The sequence below is a fragment of the Sinohyriopsis cumingii genome, chromosome 4 (genome assembly GCF_028554795.1).
Source record: "Sinohyriopsis cumingii isolate HCF-2022 chromosome 4, ASM2855479v2, whole genome shotgun sequence".
Classification (NCBI taxonomy): Eukaryota; Metazoa; Mollusca; class Bivalvia; order Unionida; family Unionidae; genus Sinohyriopsis; species Sinohyriopsis cumingii.
The window spans coordinates 37,882,141-37,907,673 of record NC_142964.1 but is presented as its reverse complement, the minus strand read 5'-3'; the positions used below and the strand labels follow the sequence as shown (position 1 = coordinate 37,907,673).

The 25,533-nt window shown below is 36.9% G+C and overlaps 1 protein-coding gene across 1 annotated transcript; it reads left to right on the top strand.

Moving 5' to 3' along the window:
• Nucleotides 1-25,292, top strand: LOC149800943 (transmembrane 6 superfamily member 1-like). The gene is made up of 8 exons (XM_089955014.1): nucleotides 1-503; nucleotides 12,722-12,923; nucleotides 18,542-18,624; nucleotides 19,205-19,323; nucleotides 20,139-20,228; nucleotides 21,373-21,465; nucleotides 22,644-22,763; nucleotides 24,534-25,292. The coding sequence occupies exons 1-8, from the start codon at nucleotides 308-310 to the stop codon at nucleotides 24,732-24,734; spliced, it is 1,104 nt and encodes a 367-aa protein (XP_089811140.1). The 5' UTR covers nucleotides 1-307; the 3' UTR covers nucleotides 24,735-25,292.
• Nucleotides 25,293-25,533: the final 241 nt, after the last annotated feature.

The following is a 25,533-nucleotide window of genomic DNA, read 5'->3' as shown; positions in this document are numbered from 1 at the left end:
GCTAGCTCTGACAGCGACCGCTTAGGGCTCATGCTATGGTGCCCTTTGAATCAGGCAGTGGAACGGCTGCTTTTAAAAATGTGAAAGTGAATCAAATCGTTAATCGCATATTAATACTCTTAGCCATACTGCTCAGTCTCGCAAACACTAAGGTATAATTTATTTGATTGGCTGATAAAATTAGCGATTATGGTTCTCTCAACCTTCACCAAAACATGACTCCTATGTCGTCGCTGTCAAGTGTTCACGTAGTGCAGATCTGATTCGAATCAGATTAGCTTGCTACTGTGTTAGGAGCATTCACACCATGTTTCCACCGTGGATTTCCGTCTTCCTGACATCACTGTTAGCTGTGCCATTAATTTACTCTGTGGATAAACTTAGTTTGGCCAGGGAGCCAGTCTGGATTCTAGTCATAGGCGTGGTCAGCTTACTGATTGTTGGACTAGTCTGCTACTTCGCTACAGCGGGAAATCAAAGAAAGGTTGACCCAGTTATATACGGTAAGCATATACAATACCGTAGGTGTCTCAATTTTATACCGCGAAAGCCAAGAATGAATGCTACAAAGCTCAGCCAGATTAATTCTGTCTATACTTAGAACCATATCTTGTAGTCGTTGGTAACAAAGTAAATTTCCACCACTATTTATATGACCCTCAAAATTATCTGATAATAATTGAAAGACTGTTCAACATTCTTTTCTGTCATCACAATAATTGTTACGTCCTCGGGATCTCTGTCATCATATTTATATTATTAGAGACGCAATATAATGTCAGATAAAAGGCTATTTAAATGCTCAAGAACTAACAGAAATTAATTTTGTCTGATAGTCCTGTATATGTTTCAGATGTCTCCGATACTTTTCAGATTTTTTAAATATTATTTCCGAAGAATGATTTCGTTTCATTTGTTAAAGTAGTTTGGACTATAATTGCCCCAAGTTCTAACAATAACATCTATTGAGAGAGAGAGACAGACAGAGACAGAGAGAAAGAGGTATTTGGATTTTTAACGTAGTTTTAACCCTTTTTCAGTCATATCGCTACGATGTCTGCAGTGTGGCAGTTTATAGTGATGTCTGGCACTGGAGTATCATGCCGCAGACATGTAGCATGATGTCCCACCCAGTCACATTATTCTGACACCAGGCCGACCAGTCCTAACATTGACCTCTTAATGCTGAGTGCCAAGCGAGACACCTGTTTGTACCATTTTCGCAAGTCTTTGAAATAACTCAGTCTGGGTTCGTACCCGCTATCTCCCGCATCCGACGCGGACGCTCTAACCACTTATGCCACCGCCACCTGAGCGGTCAAGAGAGAGAGAGAGAGAGTATAGCGATAACATTTAGATTTGCAATACACGGAGGAGCTGTTAAATCATATATATATATATATATATATATATATATATATATATATATATATATATATATATATATATATATATATATATATATATATATATATATATATATATATATATATACATCTGATAAGTTAAGGGAAACCATCAGGTGTTACCGTTAAATATTCATCTCAATAATATTTACAAGTAATATCTATGGCCCAACCCTCCTCCACCCCCACCCCCATTTTGCGTTAGTTGCGTTTCTTTTCCACCTATGTTACTTTTTCAAATTGTTTTAGTTTCCTTCTACGGAGCCCCAGAGAGGAATTTGAGGGAACGAATTAATAATTTCAGGGAACAAATTATTTTGAGGGAACGAGTGCTAACTTGAGCGAGCAAATTATTAATTTGAGGGAACGAATAATAACTTGAAGGAACAAAATAATAACTTGTGCGAACGAATTAGCATTTTGAGGGAACGAAATATTAATCTAAGTTAACGAATTATTATTTTGAGGGAACGAAATATTAATTTGAGGAGGAACGAAATAATATTTTTTACTTCGTGTCCTCTCTGGGGCTCTGTATCCTTCTAATAAGAGAACAAAAGTAGTTTATGGGCAGTATTACTATCGGCGTTTCACTTTCTCATTGACATCAACGCTAACATTTATTTCTTTAAGAAAAACATCCAACTATTCAGTGCTAGCATACGAATGTTTTGATTGAGCATAGGAGCTATTCTCAGATGTTTGGGAAAGCCGTAAACATTTAGACTTGTACGACAAAGTGAAAAAACTTACATTCAATTTTTATATTCCGTGCACTACTTTCCTACACTCAGCTAAAGTCAATTCATTCTTTTAGTTTTTTGATCGCGTGCTATACCACTACATTTAGTTCATGTAATTTCATTTGGGAGTGGGGTGTGGTGGGTGGGTTCCGGCGGTACTTCAGTATAGTCAAATAAAGTTTATTAATGTGTGGGTCCTTTGCGCTACTTCAGCGCACCCAGCCAAAGTGTATTCGTTTCGGGTTTCAGTGCTCTACTTCCTCACACTCAACTAAAGCGCATTAATGTGTGTGTGTGTGTGTGTGTGTGTGTGTGTGTGTGTGTGTGTGTGCGTGCGTGTGTGTGTCTGCGCGCTTGTTCGTTACACTCAACTAAGATGTATTCGTCCATGCACTACCTTCCAAAACTTCTCATATGGGGCTTACGTGTTCTTTAAAAGTGCATTCATTGAAGTGGTGGAGGGGAGGGGTCGCGCGCTAGTTCAGTACACTCAACAAAATTGTATTTATCGGGAAGGGGGGGGGGGGTACATGCACTACGTCCCTACCCTCAATTAAGGTATATTCATTTGGGGGCTACGTGCCCTACTTATTTCGGGATTAAATTTATGAACGAACACAAGCGATGAATCTAAAATCAATACTCACAAATATCAGTTAAAGTGTTCGAGATATGCCTTTATTTGAAAATGGAATCTTTTGCAAATGACATATGCAAAAACGTTTAGAAAGTGTGATTATTACTTATCATTATAATTGGTTTGCTTTTTATATATGAAACAACACAGGGGAGAATCCCGCTGGTGGGGTGTTGCAGGTGATGGACGGTCGCGACTGCACCCACCCCTAAAACGAGAAAAGGTTTCCTTTGCCGTTTGATTGTTAAAATTATGTCCTGGAAACACTTAAGATGCATATGAACTTCTGGCAGCTTTGCGCCTTGGGCCTCCATCAGGGGTTCTGTCCCAAAAACTCCTCGCCTACTTGTCTAGATCAGCCTACGCCAGCGATATTTCTGGAGCCACCATTGCAACACATGTTTGGCGAAAGTCATAATCATGATGCACAACTGCGAAACAACATTGTAAACGTGCACACTATGTCAGTAAACCATGAGATGCAACTCATAATCTGGAGCAGAGGCGCCCGCAGAATTATTTTCGGGCGGAGCGATGAACATATAGTGGTCAGCTATTAAGTTTAACGGATGTTGACTCAACATGTTTAGAGGTGAAATCGGGGGGTGGGGGTGGGGGTCCCCATTGCCCCTATGTGCGGGCGCCCATGATCTGGAAATACTTCAAGAGTATATGTGAAGTGTCGAATTTGGAATTGTATAGAACTTTAACGATGAATACATTGAGGTTAAATTTTTTATCGCATTTAAGCCAGAAAAGTCTTTTTGAAGGGTCACATCGACCTTTCTTCTTTTCTCTCCGTGTCAGTGTTAAAACTTGATAGGCTAAATTTTATTACTGAGTGAGATTTTACCAGGAGCATTGCTACGCTGTCCTGAGAATGTTAACATGTGAGCTACCAACCATAACCTCTTGATAGGAACCCATGTCAAATTACCATGTTCAAAGGGAAATGTATATGCCGTACTTCACAGATTCTATGCTGTCTGAAATTCTGCTGAAAGAAATGTCTGTCTTGGGGAAAATTTAGAAACCACTACCTACGATTGGCCTGAATAAATTAAGGCATACACTTTTGAAGTAATGAGAATTTAAAGTGACGACCTTAGTGAAAAATTCTTTAGTCCTAAATCCTGAGAATGGAGAAGCTCGCTCCGAGGAAGGAACAGAATAGTAACAGGTAGGGACCAGGTAGCTGTCTTGTAAGGAAAGATAGGGTTTAGTGCTAGGAAGGAACAAGTTCCGAAAGAGAATAGCATTAAGAAACAGCTTTCTGAGAGAGAGAGAGAGAGAGAGAGAGAGAGAGAGACGACGGTCTGAAGACTGAAGTCCGAGAGAAAAAAAGACGGACGAGGTCTGGATAAAGGACTAGGAAGTCCATAAAGGGACGAAGTATAGTGATAGTCTATGAAATAGGAATACGCTGATACACGGTCAAGGGAGGAAGATGATGCAGATCAGTCTTGGACATTGAGCTCTTTTCACCACTCGATATTATTATGAAATAAATCCAAATTAGAGTCTGCTATTCAATTATGCTGACATACTTTAGACTGAATTGGAATTGCCGTTATTAATTGCTTTTGATTAAATTTATTAATTTTCTTGTCTAAGGGGGGCTGGTATTGCTTTATTTCTTCTCAATAGCCCATTTCATACCGAATTTGACCGAGTTGCTCCATAATTATCCGAATAACCTCCCGAGTTACTTTATACTCCAGCCAATCAAACGCTGGTGGGTACATGTACATAACAAAATGGCGTCCATTGATGTTTAGAAATATTTCAGAAATAAAATTAATTAAATGATTGAAATTTATATGTGAATTATCCACAGACTTTCAAAAACAAATCTGATAAACTCATATGAAACGCATTTTATTATAGTGACGTTTCGGATGCACAGAAATAGTTTGAACAACTTTTCTTTGATTGTCAGGATTAAATTTGTTTACTTCGACACCGTTTCCTTACTTACATGTACATGCCCAGATGTAAACAGCTCAAACTACTCCCTCGTATGGGTTTGAAATCCGCCCTGGTTTCCAGAAAATAAGACAGGATGGTTCCAATATTAAATTCGTCAATATCTGCGGCAGCATCGCTGTTGAACATGCATTTTTGAACTCGATAAACAATGTTGAAGTAGTTACAGAAGTTGATGCTGATGCTGGAGCGTTAGCCATATTTTGCCCACCACCTATCGAGTGGCTATTACGATCACTTGACCACCCGCCACGTGATCAAAATTCCGAGCAAATTACGAAGTTCACCGAAGTCTGCATGAAATGGGTTATATTCTTGCTCGGTCCTCTGTTGAAATTCTATAATTTTTCACTACCACCGGGCTATAACATCGATGGGGGACATCCTCTAGATAACGCCAGCCAAATCCAATTAACCACCCATCTTACTAAGAGGGCGACTTTACAGTATAGTTAGGCACTAAAGCTATCATTTGTATTGCTTTGGAGGCCAATTTTAGTCAAATGGCATCCAGTCAAGCTGAAAACTTTCAAGACAAAGACTAAACATTTTCTTTCAAATTTTGAAATCAAATTTCTACGAAGATATTAATAGTAATGACATAATTTTGTTCTTGCTAATTCGCTCTTATTAAATATATCTATTAATTTTTTAAACCTTTTCCTCTCGTTGAGGTCTGTTACATTCGTGTTCAAAAGGACACACAAACGCCAAGCATGGGTTCTACAACTTATTTTAAATAAAGCTAAAATCTTAAATAAACTAGAAAACCAGTGTTGCTTACAGTACCAAGCCCCACTAAAAACTGCCTCCTCTACCACTTTTCTCTTGGTTTAGTAAGGGTTAGAGATAAAGGGATCTGAATTAATTTAACATTGGTTCCTTATCAGAAGGGCCTGACTAGTCCAGGCTCAATTAGCCATGGGAAGATAAACAATAGAATGGAACCTGTTGACAGTCTCTGGTATCAAATATTCGGAATGCTGATATTAATGTTCTGGCCAACTGTTCCTGTTAACAGCTAGAATCTGATACAGCACATAGGGTGCAATCATACTTATAACAAGGTCTGATTTCTAACGATGGAGCTTCGAGCAAAAGTCCGCGTGTTTTTATTGACGGGTTATGTACGGTAACACATTGACCTAATAAATCTTATCAGGCCTGCTTGAGTACGGTTGTACCGAGGCGCATTGAAGCGTTATCTGTTTCACATGTAGCAATTAATAACAGAATGAGGTACATGCACGTACTTAGTATATAGTTTTATCCTCTTTACAAACGATAAGAAAACACGTGATTAGCGGCTTAGATATTCTGAATCCGAATTTGTAAGTTATAAATCATCCAAGTTCTATGTGACAAATGATAATTCCACAGCATTTCGATTGCTGCTAATACTAGAACTAGTACTACAAGTACTACTGCTACCACATGTACTACTGTCACATAAACTATTCATATAACACCATTGTTCTACTTTCTGCCTCCTTCTCCCGGGATATGTAACCATATATCATTTCTAAATTACTTTCCTATGGATGATAATTGAAATGTTAGGTTTAGTCTGTCAGTAGCAAGGCAAAAGCCGGTTCTGGCTCACCTCACATAATTTACTACTCTGATTGAATTGTTTACTCTGATGGTCAGGCCTGGTCATATAGTTTTGCGAGGTGAAGTACATCATGCTGACAGCGCGGCCTGGTCGGTGGATTTACTGTAGGATGCCTAAATATTTTGTCAATTAAAGTGCAGGGCCCAAGGCACCAAGGCATCCTCCTTCTTCGCCTTGCCAAATGGTCGGTCCTGCTGATAGTTTGGTTTATCCTGGCTAATGCAGTCTATTGTGCAGCCAAGTTTTCTTTGTATTTTTGTGTGAACAAATATCGAGTTACCGCTCAAAGACGTACAAAACAAGCGTTGATTTCCGGCATTGCGGGCGCAAGAGAGATGTAGTTATGTAACCGTTTAAGTTTTAAGATATCAAGTCTATCGTGTTTGAAAATTACTGTAAGTTTCCTTGCAACACTGACAATTTAAATCTAGTGAATCAGATGAAATTAAATACTTAAAATTTACATAAATTTTCTTTTGTTTCTTTTAAAAACGTTCTCACCCTAAAGATACTACAAATCTTCTGGTCTACTTCGTACTTTATTTGTCTCATTTTCTTAATTCCAGAATGTTCTTTAAACAGGATATACGTTGTGGTTTAAACAGGTTATGTTTTGTAGTTTAAACAAAATACATTCTTCTAATTAAAGCAGGCTACATTTTGTAGTTTAAACGGGCTATAATTTGCTTAATGATATCACCTTCAACACAGGTAAAGTTCACTAGAATTTCAGTAGAAAAGTCACAAAGAAATGCACCAGCTGACATAGTGTTATTGGCATTGTAGCCTTTGTCAATGACATTTATATATTTTAACGAGTTTAGGATTGTGGTTATTCTTAATCAAATTACAGTATAACTTATTTTAGTTTGATCACAGCTCTCTTGAAAAAAAAAGTATTACCGCCATTTTGAAACGGGGGCAATATGTTCTCAAGGTTCAAATTTTTTAACATCTTATTATATGATCTCATGATGAATGGTAATGTTAAAAATGGTCCAAAGGTTTTGACGTGATGTAATTGTATGACCTCAAGGAAAAGTTATAGTGGGAATGATACCGTCAAGAATTATCCATAGGAAAAAGACATAATGGGACTATCAGGGGAGGACGGGACATGTAATGTTAAAACTACAGCTTCTAACTAATACGCTACTTTGACTCACTCGAAACTGCCTTTGTTGTGGACTTGGGACCCGGGTATTTAGCAATCTCCAAGTTAAATATTTCACAGCGCTGATGAAATGATTAGTTCTTTTAGGGTCATCTAGCTCTGGTCCTATCCCCAGATCCAGGAGCAGATTCATGTTCGGGTCACATTCCTCTTCTACCTTGTCCTCTTCTTTTAACTCCTCCTCTTTCGTTTCGTCTTCTGTTTGTTAGGCATCCTCGCCATTTTCACTATAAGATGAATCTTGGTTGGATTTGTCAGCAGCCACGGATCGGTCTTGATGTTCATTAATAGTTATAGGGCTTATTTCGGTTTCAACCTTATAGTCGGTTGTAACAATCTGCCGTATTATTGTTGCGGCGAGAGGTAGTTTCTCGTCAATTCGTCGGTTGAAGTTCGAGTGGATGGTCCCTGCTGAATAACTGGAACTGCAGGAATGGTTTCAGGGTGCTCACTAGCTCTGGGCAATGATGTTTCTTCCTCCGCTCCCGCTTCTTGTTCTTCCTCGTCTTGGCTATAAATAATGGTCCAGAATTTTCGCTACTTCCTCATTCATATCATCCCACACTAGTATCAATGCTGTTTTATCAACACCAGCTCTCAGATTGCAGCTACTTGCCAGTGCCTTGCCTAGGGCTCTAATGACCCGTAGTGCCGGTGCTGGAATCACTGCCCTGGCTGGCAGTTTGTATGATGCCTCACCTTGCTGAATTGAATCTCTATATCGCTGATGTGCTTCTTAGCTTGGTCTCGACGCGACTTATTGTCACTAAAATTTTACCCTCAGATCATTTGTGGAGATCTCCTGGTTTGAGAACTGAATATTGCAGACGTAAAATACATTAAATACAATACGACAGAATTGTTTCTTGTCACAATGACAAAACTGTGCAGGTGACTCTCATGTCAATAAATTGGAATATAGGAAGGTAAAAGTGTTAAAATTAAGATTTACTTTCCCGAGTCACATTGAGACGACAAAAATTACGATTTGCAAGCATTCCCAATCGAAGAACAAGTGCGAGACATTGTATCCAAGAAGTCAACGTATCTTGGAAAGGATATTTCCTCCCAGCCACCCGTGTCGGTTCTTGAATACAGCTTTACAAGTAATTTACTTGAAAAAGAAGCAGAAGTTACGCGTACGCACTTAAACGCTGAATCCATATCTCCTAGTTCATTCCTCAAAGATAAACACCTATCGTATGCTGTGGAGAACATATTCCTAAATATCAAACGGTCTTTTCTTGTCAGATCTTGTTGTGAACCGTGTCCGGAATTGGAAATCTGAGCTGGCAATACGGATATAAACAACCATGGGGTACTTCGCACAACAGTTTTGTTTTGGCTACCGTTCAAATACACTGACAGTATTAACAGCAGCAGCTACAGTGACTCTTCAGAGACAAGAACCATCAAACTATAAATGATCAATTTTCTTTATTATTACCTAGTGACAGATCAGTGTATGAGTTTCCTAACAACAAGTTATGTTGTTTCGTGGCCACTTTACCTTTGTCCATACAAATGGACTTCGAAGCTTCTTGGGTGAGTGGCTTTGATAAATACAATTCTATCCCACTCAGGTCTGGAATATGTCTAGGATCAATTTCCATTCTTTGTGGAAATACTCGATCGACAAGTCCAAGAAAACTTTGACAAAAATGATCCCGTCTTTTATGAAGAAAAAAACATCCAGCACCACCTAATCCCAAATTGAATATCTATATCCCAAGTATTCTTTCATGTTATTATTGTAATGGTCGACACCTTGTCAAAACGATTTCTGCTATTTTTAACAATAAGTTTGGCAATGCATTGGATAAAACTCACTGAAGGATGCTGATCAAATGTCCGATCTCCTGGCGAAGGCTTTGGTACCTCCTTCTATGACACAGCAAGTACAAGGAAGAAAGAGATGTTGACACCCCTTCCAAACTCATAGACACGAAAAGAGAAATCATAAGGATTAAAAACAGTCAGATATGTGGATGTTTGTGATAGCTAAAAGTGATGCAATGAGATTCTGGATAATGTGCAACGACAGCACTCGATCCCTGTGTCATGAATCCGACGTTGATGACAATATAACTGGGTAGACGTTGAATGGCTATCTTGTTTGACCACCATAGCTCCTATTGAATATGAAATCAAATGAGAAACGGAAGATTACATCTATATCAGTAAAAGGTTACTTGTACCTGAAAGGCAAAGTTCTCAAGATGGACAACATCAATCCAGGTGCCGATGACAGAGTGGCACCTGTTAACAATTTTATGCATTGTATTCGTTATTCAGCGAAGTGGATGTGTGCTTAAACGGCAAACTTGTCACCAGCAGCACTTGACACTTACCTTACCGAGATTAACTCGAGAATCTGACGATCCGCACAATGTAGGAGTTAATAATCGTTAAAGGAAATTCAAGCAGGGACATAGTTTGGAAATGATATACTATTTACTCTTCAACATGTGGTTACAATTTGTTAAATGGCATGGATGTACATCTGAGAGATTTATTTGATGGTAAATGCTAATGAGTGCAAAACTAACGTCAAATAAGTAAGACTCTACGGCGTATGGAAGTATTAACCAAAGTGGGCTTTGGAGTTTCACAGCGGATACTAAAGAGAAGGTAAGTAATGGATGGATAATCAAACTGACAAAAACAAGAAATATCAAAATTGAAGAAGTACGAATAGCAAAAGCACATAGACACTACTAGTCTAATATGCATTCCAAATTTCATAGAGATCTCTTAAACGGTTTTCAAGTTTTGTCTTACGAATGGTACACCAGAACTACCTGTCCCTCACAAATATCTTGAATGATTTGAGAGCTATGACTTGGAAACGAAAGAGTTTTGTTTTAGCTTTTGTGGCTTAACGCCTTTTTCATCACATGATATGCTACATATGACGGCGAGTATACTTAGTGGAAGAAGAACCCGGGAAAACCCCGCGAAGAAGCACTGACCCACGGGAAGCTAGTGACAAGATTCCTTACATGCCCACACCGGACGAACCAAGACTTGAACCCACCGGACATAACGTGAAATGTCGGTGGTATGTAAAGCCGAGCGCTTTATACCACTCCACCAGCCGAAAGTGTGGATGATGGATGGATGAACGGAAAGAATAGTGGATAAAAATTTAAACCATATCGAAACTGAAGAATTGTTAATAGCGAAAGGCACATTTAGACCACGTGTTCAATATGTTTGTCATCTTTCATTGATATAACATGTACGTTTTAGAGTTATGCTTCGAAAACGATGTCGGCGGACAGATAGATGGATTACAACAGATAAATAGACGGACAGAAGGACGCAGTAATAGATGCAGACCCCCTCCCAGTACTACTTACCAGGAGAATATAAAAATCGTTTCTTTTCTTGTAACAAAAATTAGTATTGTAATTATTACATTACATTATATTACAGCCAGTTTGCGGAGTAGATTGTTTCGAGTGCTAAGTTTTTTCTGCAAATTTCTTCAGGTGGTTGTAGAATGTCAGTGATCTGTCCAGAGCCACATCAATATATACTGTTTTCATGTCATTCCCATTGAGGAGGATGCAAAGCTCACGGTTCGCATTTGCATTGTTTAGGTGGTAGATCCTGGACACTGTATTTGTTGCACATGGTTGTAGATGCCATTTCTTGAAAAAGTCCGTAATATCCTCCAGGTCTTTGTTCAGTACCTCCGAAAGCCCGATCATACCACACCAAGTTAATTGATGTCCAGCAACAATGCGCATAATCTCTGGAGCAATACTTCCTGCTCCTTTATCATGGCTGCCGGTACTCCGCAATATTCCTCCTCCACATCTGCTTCGCCCAGAAGCAACCACAAATGCGTTGGATAAGGTCTATGCCATTGGGAAACTTTCACTGTACATGGGCATCTCCTCACATCCAGAAGTCCGCTTGACTTCGAGACGCCCAATCTGGTTAGGTTCGTTGCCGAGGGATTTGACAGCTATGTTGGCATGTAGTGTCGTGTTGTCGTCAAAAGCTGTTGTTAACTGAGCCTTCTCTCTGCCCTCCCGACTTCAACCTTCCACGAAAAATGGGTCGTTGTGCAGTCAACCTTGTCCGATGGGGCCAGGCAACTGGTTCTTCCTGTAGCTGTGGTGCTCCACAAACTATGTCAGACATTGTGAACATTTGTCCTCTGACAAAATTCCCGGGTCGACTGCAGGCTCTGCACCTTGCTGATGATGATGCTGTTAAATGGCTGAGCACACATTTCACATGATAATATCATGTAGAGTGTAAAATCAACAAAATCCCTTCACCATCCCTGATTTCTTAAAATTTCAGAAATGCATTAAAAATAAAGTTATGGAAGTGTGTCAATGTATAGATGTAATTTATAAAGTGATACATACAAACTGAAAGTACAAATACTGCTTTCCTATAGTCATGTTATAAAATGTGTTGCTATCATGTTCGAAGAAGTCTGTTTTAATATTCCATGAACTGTGACTTATTAATTTAAAATATTAAGGCCTGGTTTTAGGGTACACATGAAAGAAAGTTCCTATTGCTTTCTTAAAAATTCATTGTATACCATTAAGCCAAGTATTTGTTCATTTAGAGAGGAAAAATGCGAACGAGAGCGTGCACTGTTTAAGGATATCACTTACTGGCAAGTAATGGTTAGGGACAAAAGTCAAGTTACAGCAAGATTTGGAACAAAATATTCCATACTTCAGCCCATTCCTCTAACCAAACCACCGGACATGTCAGTATCTTCAAGTAATAAAGTCTGGATATAATATTCGAGTTGCTATGGACAAAATATGTTATCAACATTAAAACTTACAGGAATATATCCATACATCTGTGGTGGGTGTATATATTGATTACAGTAACCGTTGGCGTACATTGGACCAAAGATTCTGGTGAAAAGGCTCTGTTCCTCCGTGTGATCTGTTCACTTAGCATCTTGATACAATACCACATTGTATACGCTATTGATGCTAAGATCCTTTGGGATTTTGGTCAAGAATTTGGTCATGGCATCCATTGCATGTCACTTTTAACAATGCAATGCAGATTAGGGTAGAAGTAATCCTTCGCTTACAAAAATAATTATTTCTTTTCCAATACACACTTCTCATGTTATATTTACTTTTTTACTCTCTATATTCATTTCAGTGTTCAGTTTCTGCACGTTCTCATCGTGTGTTGACCTTTTTGTTGGCCTGGAGGCGGATGGATTCGTGTCGGGATTCATGGGGTTCTACTTCCGGGAAGGGGAGCCATACTTAAAGACCCCGTATGCCTCCCTAATCAGCTGGCTTGATGGGACCCTCCACTATGTGCTCTGTATTGCTGTCATCTATCAATACTTTCAGGGGTAAAATTGAAATACATATTTGTTCAGACATTAATTCCTTCAAAACATGCATAGCGGTACAAGAATATCTTTAGCTTTTCTTTGTGCAACCAGTGACGAGCGTTGCATAAAGATGGGCACATTGGTCATTGTCTCGGAGTTTCACTATCCATTTATATCTTGCAATATGTTTTAAAATTAGTTATAATAGTGGACTGCCTTTTTGTTTCGGTCAGTTTTTATAACGAGTTGATTACGATGGTTTGAAATGACTGAAATATAAAACCATAAGATGGCATTGCAAGGCCTTTCAAAACATTAAAACTCAGGGCCAAAAGAATTATATTAAATTTAAATTTTCAATAATTTTTCACAAACAAAGAATAATTGTTTGATAGGTTATGATGAGTTTTATATTCTCAGATAGAGGAGGAGGAGGGGAAACGTTAGCTTTTATAGACGGCGCTGCATGCAATTTAGTTCCTATTTTTTGATGCCGATGAATGACTTAAAATATCCATTGATAAAAACTAATATCTCGTTAAAAACAGAACATAACAAAACTCACAAAACTTCAGTTATACATTTAGCATTTTACATATTTTGTCATTTCTGGTTAAGTTTGTTAACTTCATGAACCCGAAGGTTATTATTGGTGTCGCTGTAATAACATGACAATCTTCTCGTTTGCTATTTTTTAGTTAGAGTTGAGGAACTAACATTTCTTAAAAGGTTATGGATACATTTTTACTTACGAGATAGTCGTATGTTGCATACGTTATTTGGGGGGTTATTTTATGTTGGAAATGGGTAGTAGGCGACATATCAGGGTGTTTTCGCCATCACCCTCACTGTAATGGCTACTAAAAGGTCACGAGTTTCCAAGACACTTTCATACGGTTAGATTTATGTGTAGAAAACGATGTTTTAATTAGCAGATTAACCAAATTTTGCTTGCATTCAGTTTTAATAGATTAGGCTAATATTGCTCATGAAAATTTGAACTGATTGCATTTAAATCATGTTTCACTGGGGTCCAGCAGCCCTTTAAATGTACTCCCTATTCGCGATAGAATTAAATCATTATAAGAAACGTGAATATCGTTCAAAAAATTGTTAAGAGAAGACATTAGAATAACTGCTAAATATATATGTATGTTACAGAGCAGCACCCTGATTCTGTCGTGTACAAATGCCTTTTTGTGTAAGCTTACACTCTGAACTTGAAAGTTTGCAGTGAAGGCTTCGTCGTTTGTTCTCAAAGTAATCAACGTAATGCCAGATCGTCAAAAGTGGAAGGTTTTATATCTTCGCTATGTCAATAGCAAAATCATTGTTGACCATAGTGATACAAAGAAAACCGAATTTGTTCGAACGGTTTTCTAAAACATGCCTTGAAGCATTACGAAGAGAGGGAATCAGCTTACTCGGTATTCATATGAGGTCGAGAAGAACACATTTCATTTACAGAGGACATTCCTCATGAAGAAACTATTATCTCGTCTGATTCCAGTCATTCTAATCTCATCATCGACGATATTCTAGTTGAAGTTGAGTTAGAAATTAAGCTTTGGTGTACACGAAAAGGGGATTTTCGCAATGCCAATTATCGTTTGCATCACACACAATTTATTTCAACAAAGCAAAGCAAAAAGCGCCATCAGTGTCTCTTATGTAGTATTGTTTAAAAGATAAAAACACATGTACCACATGTACACATGGCTCAAGAAATTAGATCAGCATGACTCGATTTTGATTTATAGCAATGTCACTCGTTTGCCACACTGATATCTACTGATCGATTTAAAAATGCAATACTGCCGAGTATATACTATTTCGCATTAGCATATTTCATCTGTCGAATAACGATGATGGTCGAGTGATTGACACATTGTCGTAATGTCCTTATCCTTCTTGTTTAGTCGATCGAAAAAGTACAAAACCCACATTCACTAAAGCAGTCTATCACTCACTACAGTGTCTGTGGTTGATACTCTTTTCGTAGAGTAGGACATCTTTTAAATCTAACCAAACTACTTTGGTTCGAGGGTCCTCTATGCCATCATTTGCCACAAAGATGTGCAAAAGGCGTTCACATTTGAATGGAAGTTAGTGGTGTGGCGTCAGTTTATTTTGTAGGCATCTCTTTTACACTAAACAGTACTACAAGGACTCATTCATAGAGTCTACATTGACAACTACTTTGTTTTCTAGTTGTCCCGACAACATGTGGGCACATGACTCTGCCCAAATTACATTTGAATACATCGATCACCATGACAAGATGTTATCCCGTGCGATCTCGTTGCGTCGTTGTCGTGATCATCGTTATCTAAGGTCTCCTAAAACAAATTGGAGAAGTTTTTACCCCCTCTTCCTTGATAAATCAAACATTTGCATGTGTTTCCGGTGATAAGCGTTGATGCGGAAAAACTCCCAAATGAATAATCTGGATGTTCTGTGAATACTGGTTGAACTTGTCGAAAGGAACTGTTTATCGAGGCAAACATAAAAAGATCATATGGGCAACATCGGCAAAACGTAGTGAAAAAGAGAATTCTAGTAATCTAAACGAGAAAAGTGCTCGACCAACAAGAATTGTTTCTTTCAATATTGAATGTCCCATTATTAGCCAAATTAAGTGTTGCCATGTTTGGAGTCAAGGCGAGACCTCTTTTATTTGGATATTGTAAGTGAAATATAAAGAACAATTAATTCTCGAAGTACATTAAAGATAGAGCATCTGGTCTTATTGAAAGCCGAAATGGACCTCCACCGTCGGTACATCCAGAGAATATCACTCATGCTACCGTATTCTGATCTCACAAAAATAGCTCAGTTACAACAAGATGATCGATCTGGCTGGTCCGAAACAATACAATTCTAACGATGCAGAGATGTATCGCACGTCTTAAACCAGAATGCTGTAGAACAGACTTTATACCCACTCTATGTGCCCTCATGAATTTGATAAAGCGAGAGGAACGGACACCAGTCACTAGCACTGTCTTTGGCAATATCACAGATTGTTCTTTGAAAGACAATAAATACCAAAGGCACGTGAAGAAAAAGCGTTTCCAACGAAATGCAAAGTAAACCAGGTTTGCTTCTACGCATCCTTAACAATCATCCCAATTTCTACGAAGAACAAGATTGTTTAATGGATCAAGAATACCCGAATTTCGGATCCAATATGGTGGGTTTTATCTGGACACTTCATCTCAAGTTAATCTACAGGACCCAGGACGAGCTCAGAACTGAAATGAGCTAGCCAATGCATTGAGGGACATGAAGCCCTTTTCCTTCAAAAGAGGGAAGGACGATATATCAACATGAGCACCTTCGCCCTGAATAAAGTGGGTTATCGGTTTAGCAAATCAGACTAAACACAAACAAAAAATTTGCTTCGAATTCCGCTCACAAAGTTAGGATAGTTCCTACAAACATTGAATATGAGTGAAACTATTCTTTAATAAGTATTAAACGTGCCGTGGGATGGAAATCCGAGAACATTTGTATTCCATTTCATATTAGAGATTTTTCATCCTCAAAATCTCAATTCAGTCTAGAGGAACCTTTATTTGTGGTGCGAAAGGTTAACCTCTCCACGTCGTTCGACGTTTTCATAAAGATGCCGCTGCACGATATCCGCGGAATTTGCGGGAGTAAAATATTTTCTCTTTCGAAGCCACTCCTCGACATATAGAGTCTGGTTATTTATCAGCTGTCTCAACGACCTCGGGGGACTAGAGTACTAGAGTGTTCTGCCCGGTTGAAGAACACTGCACAACCTCTTTGCGGGTAGTCCCTTCACCTCTTACCTCTTCCTCTAAGGTATTATGATTGGGTAAGGTATTATAGGAAGAAACATTTTTTGTGTCTAGTAAATTATGTTTCTTTGATAATACTTACCAATCATTATACACTTCCCCCAGATACATCTGTATCGAAAGCGTGCCTTCCACTCCAGTAGCAATTGACGAAATTACAGGATTTAGTTCCAATCTAGGTATCAAGGGAGATCACTCAATCTAACTGCTGCCTATGCGGAGAGATAACTTTTAACATTTTAGCTACAACTTTGTAACGTGTGAGTTCTGGATTTGCGATACAGTAATAGTTCTCCTAAGATATTATAATTTCATAAGTATTATCAAACTGTTATGTTTTACTAAAAGGTGATTGTCTTAAATCAAACATCCAGAAGGCTTTCAGAAACTGAAATAAAGATTAGTATTGTGTTTTAAATTAAATAGCGATGAATGTAAGAAATGCAATCAAACATTTACGAAAACTCATCTGGGTTTGTATGTTAAGCTTAACGGTGGAAATTACTAATGCCCGAAGTAAATAACGAAACAAATTCAGGTAAAGATCTAAGGCGAAATATTAATGGCGTTGGTTAAGCAGCGGCGGGGTCTTCGAGATATTGCAGCCTCGGTTCATATAATCAGTGGTGCTTTACAGGCAGGTTAGTCATCACTGACACAAAAAGGACTAATCCAAAATGCGATGTTAACATATATATATATATATATATATATATATATATATATATATATATATATATATATATATATATATATATATATATATATATATATATATATATATAGGGATTACATGAGTCAGGGATTGATTAAGAAAATGTGTCGGCTGCAAAAGATAATTTTATTTGTGCATGTTTGGTCAAGGACAACCTAATCACTAATCTAGACCACCCTAGTCAATATGGCCCTTGTGGCAATAAAAGGTGCAAAACCTGTCAACATCTGATAGAGACCAGGACATGTTCTAGCACAGTGACTAGAAAAAAATTAAATATACATGGCCCAAACAAAACCTGCAAAACAGAGAATGTCATTTATCTAATCACATGTAAGATCTGTAGCCTTCGGTATGTCGGAGAAACTGAAAAGCTACACAAAAGGATCAGCCTTCATAGATCTGATTGGATGACAAAGAAGCTATACAGAAGCCCGGTTGCAAAACACTTCTCCTTTCCTGGCTACACTTTCAGTGATATAACACTTATTGCAATTGCTCAGAACCGCAACTGGAGTCCCCAAACCAGGAAAGAAAAGGAATCGTACTTGAAACGCCGCCTTAGAACATTGAAACCAAGCGGTTTAAACCAAGAATACTAGCAAAATCCAACCTTGCACAAATAAAATTATCTTTTGCAGCCGACACATTTTCTTTTAAATAACTCTCTAAATTTACCTAATAGCCTATGACTGATATAATATTGAAATATCCAGGATATAATCTGCGCTTACATAAATTTACGTCAAAGAACAGATGTCGTTATGGCTCATCAATTTCTAGGTCAATACAAATATTTTCCAATATCAGCAACAAGCTGAAATAAACTAGTTGACACATAATAGAGATGAAAGGTTAAACTCCTATAGAAACAACAATGTAAATCTTCGCCAACATAACCGTTTTTCTGTTGTATTTGTTTGTCTTGTCTATGTTTTGTATTTGACTTTGAAAAAGACTCATTAAAGAGTCGAAAGTGCTCAGGTTAGTTTTATATATATATATATATATATATATATATATATATATATATATATATATATATATATATATATATATATATATATATATAACGCAGTATTTTGTTTTAACAGAAAGAGCTATCGAGAACTGGGTCTTCTATGGGCAGGATCCATAGGACACAGCATGCTTGTCTTTATGCCGGGAAATCTTTTAGGCCAGCCATACTCTCTCTCTCTCTCTCTCTCTCCCTCTCTCTCTCTCTCTCTCTCTCTCTCTCTCTCACACATGCTCATGAACTAGTAGACTAGTAGACTCGGTTTCGCAATACATATACTGTAAGAAAAACGTGATTTTTTTCTACAAGGTAATCACCCACGTCGCCGATTTCCCTTAACACTACCTATCTTTGATGTACCTTTGGTGAAGCCGGGATTCACGCACGTATACTTGACCAGGTTTGAACAGGCACGAGAGATTAAAAAGCTGAAATGACTCTGGCGATACTAATGAACTTGAATGTTGGATAGTTTCAGTAATGTCTGATTAATGTATTAAATGTTTGCTCAGTTCAAAATTAACGTATCAATGTTCAACACCCAGAAATGAAAAACAAGTCAATGTATCACAAACAACAACAGATCATATCTTTGCGACGCTATAATAATATTTGAAAAATACATCTCGTGATTTATAGCAAATTGTCCTTATATGCATTTTGTTTTCTAGTCTTAATATAATATTGTGAGGTAAGGTCATTACTTCACACATTCATTGATATATTCATTCCCACTTAGGTATATCCATGGTTAAATGGTCCGTATTTTTAAACGTTCCGTGGATGGTGCTCCCGTTCTATGCAGCGGTAAAACTTCTTGCAGATGGTGAACGGAACAATTCTCAAAGCAAAATGCTGGTAACGTGAAAATAAATGAGTGAGAGAGACAGAAAAAAAATCTTTACCCGTACAGTTGCTTTAAGTGTTTTTCCTATAGTATTGTTATGAGGAAGTAAAATTCACGTCTTTGTCTTAATGATAGCTCTTGAACGTTAAAGCTCTGTTATAATGATTAAGTGAACCGAATTATTTTATAAATTATCTTTAATTATGCGTTTTTCCAGGTTTAGTGTCTGATGGCTTGGTGTGTCGCTCACGTTATCTACCTTTATGTTACACTTTTATAGGAAAATCTGTATTGCTTTTTTGTTGTTGTTGTTGATTTATACTATGATTTACCATGTCTCCATTTTATATTCTTGTGTATTCTACAATAATTACTGTAAGCTTCTATGTGTATTTTTAAAGTCCAGACACGTGATCCGCAAAAGTCTTTGTTAAGGCCTCATATGATTCATAATGTTCACACATTTTGTTTTCCAAAACAGTCTTTATCAGGACCCAGCACTTTCTTAAAGTTAAAATATGTAATATACACTAGTCATTGTAAATTTCCAATAAAGATTTTAAAGTTCAAACATTTTCATATTACGTTCTTTGGTTATTTAAGAGTACTTAAAACAAAACATTCAACATCGTTTATATTTTTCATATGTTCTTCAATCACGCATTTATCAATGCATTATTCCATCGTCTTGCCTACCTTGCAGGATTACGATCAATATTGAACAAAATAATTTATCGGAACAGCAATTTAAGCAATCAGATTTCTTTTACATACATATACTGCTCTTCGCCATGAATTTACTCAGTTTTTGTTTCTACTACATCAGACGAGAAGAACTGCGTGGCAGCTCACAGTGGAGTCCTTGTTTGCGGTCTGGTTCCTTGGAGCCATATTTTTGGCCTATTTCCGTGGAATTGTAAGTTTACACCAATTCATGAATCAGATATTGAAAGGTAAATACTATGATCTGTACACATGGACCTGAACATGCGCTTTGAAATATTAAAAACATATATGATCAATCAAGGTCGGGATATATTGGTATCCTCCCGAACTATACCTTGTGAAACAATTTCTCTGGTATTTGTTGTAAAAATGAAAATCTATAATATTGAATGCATATACTTAGGCAAAAAATACAGCATTATTATGAATATTTTGAATCCATGTCTTCCGTCACTAGTATCGGCTTGACATTCAAATCTGTAAAACGGAATTACCCCGGCCATGCTTTCTCACGCCATGTGACTGAAAAGTTCACAATTCAGTTTTCATGTGCTTTCTCTCCGTACTGAAAATTCTCAGGTTAAAGATCGTTGATGTTACCTTACAATTGTGACCCATTTGCACTACGTTTGTTTACATTTAAACTTAGTAAAATGTGATAACATTTGGAAAGTTGTAATTGCGAAGTAATCTAATGATAATCTGTTTTGCAAGATGCCCTTTAATTATTCGCTATTTCATTTTATATTTGAAACGTATCTAAATAGTAAAGTCAGCAAGATCCGAAGCCAAATGTCAGAACCTGGGATTGTCTGATTTTGTTGTTGTTGATGTTGTTGTTGTTCTTATATCTAAAATACACTGATTGCAAGGCCTCATATCATTTCCCCAAAGATTTGTGAAACACACTTCCTATTCAAATGTACCTTCGACACTAAGGGATAATAGTAAATTTAAAAGCAATGTTTCTATTCCATTGGTTCCCAAACCCTGAAACTCAATTCAAATCAAGGTTGCGAGGACGTTTTGGACGGTCACGGACGGTCGTCAGGATCCAAAGAATTATTTTATTTTGGGGTTGCGGCCTACAACTATTGGGAACAGCTGTTGTAACCGATGAAAGTGTATATAAACTAATCATTATTATGTTGCACTTTACATTGTCCCTGCTGTGTTTTAAATATATTTTTGTATACTTTGGAACTATGTTCATTTGGTGTATTAGTGGTAGTTAGTTGAGGAAACTAATTATAAAAAGATAATATCTTTAGTAGCGAAGCTTTTCCTGTGATCTTGACATGCATGCCCGATGGATAACTGTTCATTAATTCCAGGCAGTCCTTGGTTCTAAACTGGATGTTTTCCGGGAATACACGAAGCACGTAGAGCCCTACCTTATGGATGCCAACCAGTATGGAAAAATGCAGGTACGACCCAAACTATGGACGTAAAAGAGTCTAAAATCAGTAATATAGGTATAAAGTCCGGATAATGGCACCCACGTCAGTGAGTGATACAATGACAATTATGTACTGGACCATTTTTAGATAAGACACCAATTAGGTTTTATCAGCCAAGGGTTGGTATTCACTTCCTTACTTTGTGTTGAGAGATATAAAAATTTTAGGTAAACGTTTTTATACCAAAGAAACATTGATTCAGAGTGCGAAGTCATTTTCAGATTTTAAACACAGATGTGCGTACGATAAATGTATTTAAGATCCGTTGTATTTTGTATGTCCCTCTAGGGTTTCAGTATTATTAATCTTGAGATATTGAGTTTCTGAATGACTTTCAAGAAGAAAAAATTCAGCTCAGTGTAATGCCACCGAATCTATACAATTCCAAATGTACAAACAGGGCAAATACACCTTGCTTTTCTCCATGTTATTGTAGTTGTCGGTTTTGTGTTCCATTTACCGTGCCAATAAGATCCGAGAATAAAACTACATACTGCGCACTAGAAACATAATCGAACTTAATAAGTGTTGTCAGGTTAGAATAGAACGTATCCCAATATCTTCCAAATTGGCATCTCATACTTTTGCTGAGAAGACCTTAGCGGTAAAAAAGAACCGGTCATTTTCTTCTTCATATAAAGGTTTGGTAGATATTAATGAGTTACTAAATATTTCAGATTTTCTTATATGCTCAAATCTCAGGTGTATTGGTAAATTAGATTTCTGAAAATAAAATCTATCGCTAATAACCTCTGAGCTATGTTCTTCAACCATTTCGCAATGATCCATGGAATGAATATGTCTTGATTCTTGATTTATTTTGACTTGAGCAGCTCAATGTACTTGCAACTCGTTTTTTATTTTTACACAACATGTATGTTTTAAATAAGTATAACCTCCCTACATGTTTGCAAGGAAAATACATTGGAACATGTTTTGTAGACGACTCCAACGATCTCGGAATTTATTGACTGTATAATGTCGTGGAGCTCGGCGATCACACCAAAGGTTCAAATCGAGAAGTTAAGTTCAGTGCTAAGAACAAAAGCGTTCTCAGCTACATTTATCATCCGTTTAGTCTTCTGTTAAGTCACGAAGGTTCTTACCAAAGACAGCTTTATGTAAAACTTCCTTTTCCATAACAGGCCATAGTGTATATGTTTTACTTCCTGCCGGTGTACGTCGCCTGCCTGTATGCCCTCTACTGGCCAGTGCAGACGTGGGTCAGTGACCTCTCCATTCTTCATGCCGGAGCAGCAATAAACGTACGTAAATGACATCACGAATTTCATCTTTATATTTCATGTTTAGTCCACGTTTGGGACTTAATTATTTTTTCCCCATATTCAATGACTTGTCTCAGCTTAAAGTGATAGAAAAATTAAACGAATGCTGAAGGTATAATTTGAATTTACAGCGTTCGTTGTAAATGCTCACAAGAGAACAATGACTGTATTCTAATGTCATAAAATTAAATCTTTTCTGCAACGTGGTAGTCTTTTTATAAGTAGACTTACTCGTTTGTGATCATGCTGAAAAATTATATTGACCGGGATGAGAAAGACCTCACTCAATGTGTGACTGCAAAAGTCCATATCCACTTAGAATGAGATACAGTCATAGTTTACAAATCTAACGGTTGTATTCAGACATTGATTCAGCCGTTTTGATAGAGAAAGAAAAAAACATTCATTCTGAAATGGATTTAAATTGATGTTCGTGTTGAATATGCTTTAATTATTGTAAACTGATTATTCCGACACGTATACTCAAATGGCTGTAAATTGATGTCTTTTGTTACTGTAATTTGATTTCTTTGTTACTGTAAATTGATGTCTTTTGTTACTGTAATTTGATTTCTTTGTTACTGTAAATTGATGTCTTTTGTTACTGTAATTTGATTTCTTTGTTACTGTAAATTGATGTCTTTTGTTACTGTAATTTGATTTCTTTGCTACTGTAAATTGATTTCTTAATTTGATTTCTTTGTTACTGTAAATTGATTTCTTTGTTACTGTAATTTGATTTCTTTGTTACTGTAAATTGATTTCTTTGTTACTGTAATTTGATTTTCGGTTATTTATATTCATATAATTATACAATGATTTCTGTGTCTGATGTAGTCAAATGATTATAAATTTATTTCTGCATCACTAACACCAAAAAATGACTGTAAATTGATTTCTGTGTCACATTTACTGAAAAAATTACGGACTGATTTCTGTGTTACTTACACTCCAATGAAGTTAAATTTAGTTCTGAGTCACGTAAACTCAAACGGCTGTAAATTGATTTCTGTCACATATATACTCAAACGGCTGTATATTGATTTCTGTGACACATATACTCAAACGGCTGTACATTGATTTATGTGACATCTATACTCAAACGGTTGTACATTGATTTATGTGACACATATACTCAAACGGCTGTACATTGATTTCTGTGACATCTATACTCAAACGGCTGTACACTGATTTATGTGACACATATACTCAAACGGCTGTATATTGATTTCTGTGACATCTATACTCAAACGGCTGTACATTGATTTCTGTGACACATACTCAAACGGCTGTACATTGATTTTTGTGACATCTATACTCAAACGGCTGTACACTGATTTATGTGACACATATACTCAAACGGCTGTACATTGATTTCTGTGACATCTATACTCAAACGGCTGTACATTGATTTCTGTGACACATATTTTACTGATTGCAAATTGATTATTGTGACACATATAAACTCAAATGACCGTAAGTTGCTATCTGTGTCACATATGCTCACACAAGATATACCTTTGAAAAACATTATCGACAATATTCAAGGTTACTGATACTAGGAGCTTTGAAAACAGTGCAGTAAATAAAGCGATTTTCTAAATTAATAGACATATAACACTGAACTGTTTACTATTTTCCTTGTAAACAACTCGAAATTTGTTAAAGCTTTGTCAAAATGACGTCTTCCATTAGCGTTAGTAGATAGTACCTCACACAGCTGTACAATCTGTTGACTTTCTGTTGTAGGCCCAGTTTAGTTACATTGGCAGCGCTATCCACCCGCGTACACCACTGGAGTTCGGGATTCCTATGACGTCGTCGTGTATTTGGTTTTGGTTGATTAATCTAAGCTTGCTCTTAGTACCACAGCTCTTCGCGCTTTATTGTAATTACGGCAAAAACAAAACCTTATCGGTCATGCAGAATGGGGAAAAGAAGAATTCCTAATTATTGATCACTTAAACATTTTTCATTATTAAGTGAATGTATGCTATTTACTCAAATGTCTTTTTCAGATTAAACATTGCCTTCAACTTCTATTTAATTCTTATCCAGATTGTATCAATTCGAGAGATATTATTGAAAATTATATCTAAGATGGAAAATAAATGGATTGAATTTTTTTTTTTAAATGTTTGACAGATGCATGCACATTACGACAACGATGAAATTCGGTAAAGAAAAGGAAGCAGTATAATATGTACTGTAAAAACTACATGGAAAGACAGCAAATATGAAATACCAAAACATAGAATTATTGATTCTTTAGTGGTACAACCTACTATGAAAAGTCACGTCTCGTGATATACCATAATTTTTGGGTTGAAGTGCCGTTCTTTAAGACGGGATTTTACTGTACCAAATGTCGTTTTCATTAGTATGGTTCTCTAGTAATCATTTTAACTACAAAATAAGTCTACCGGGATTTTGCAAGCATTATATCTACATTTTCGCTTTTGTTTTACTAATTTTCTGAAAGATGTTTGTAATAAAGTCTTTCATGCAGTTGTTTCAAAGTATTATCTAAACTCCCAGAAATATTTTCTTCACAAAAGGAGGTCATTCTTGCATTACTTTGACTGTATTTCGGACATGTAATATATAAAAGCACATGCGAAGATGGATTACCCTTGTATCTAATTTATCAACAAAGTTCATATTATGATAAAATCAAACAAATTAACGAGGTCATATCTCAAAAACCAACTAAACAATGCATTATACTTACAAAGCCGTAACAACGATT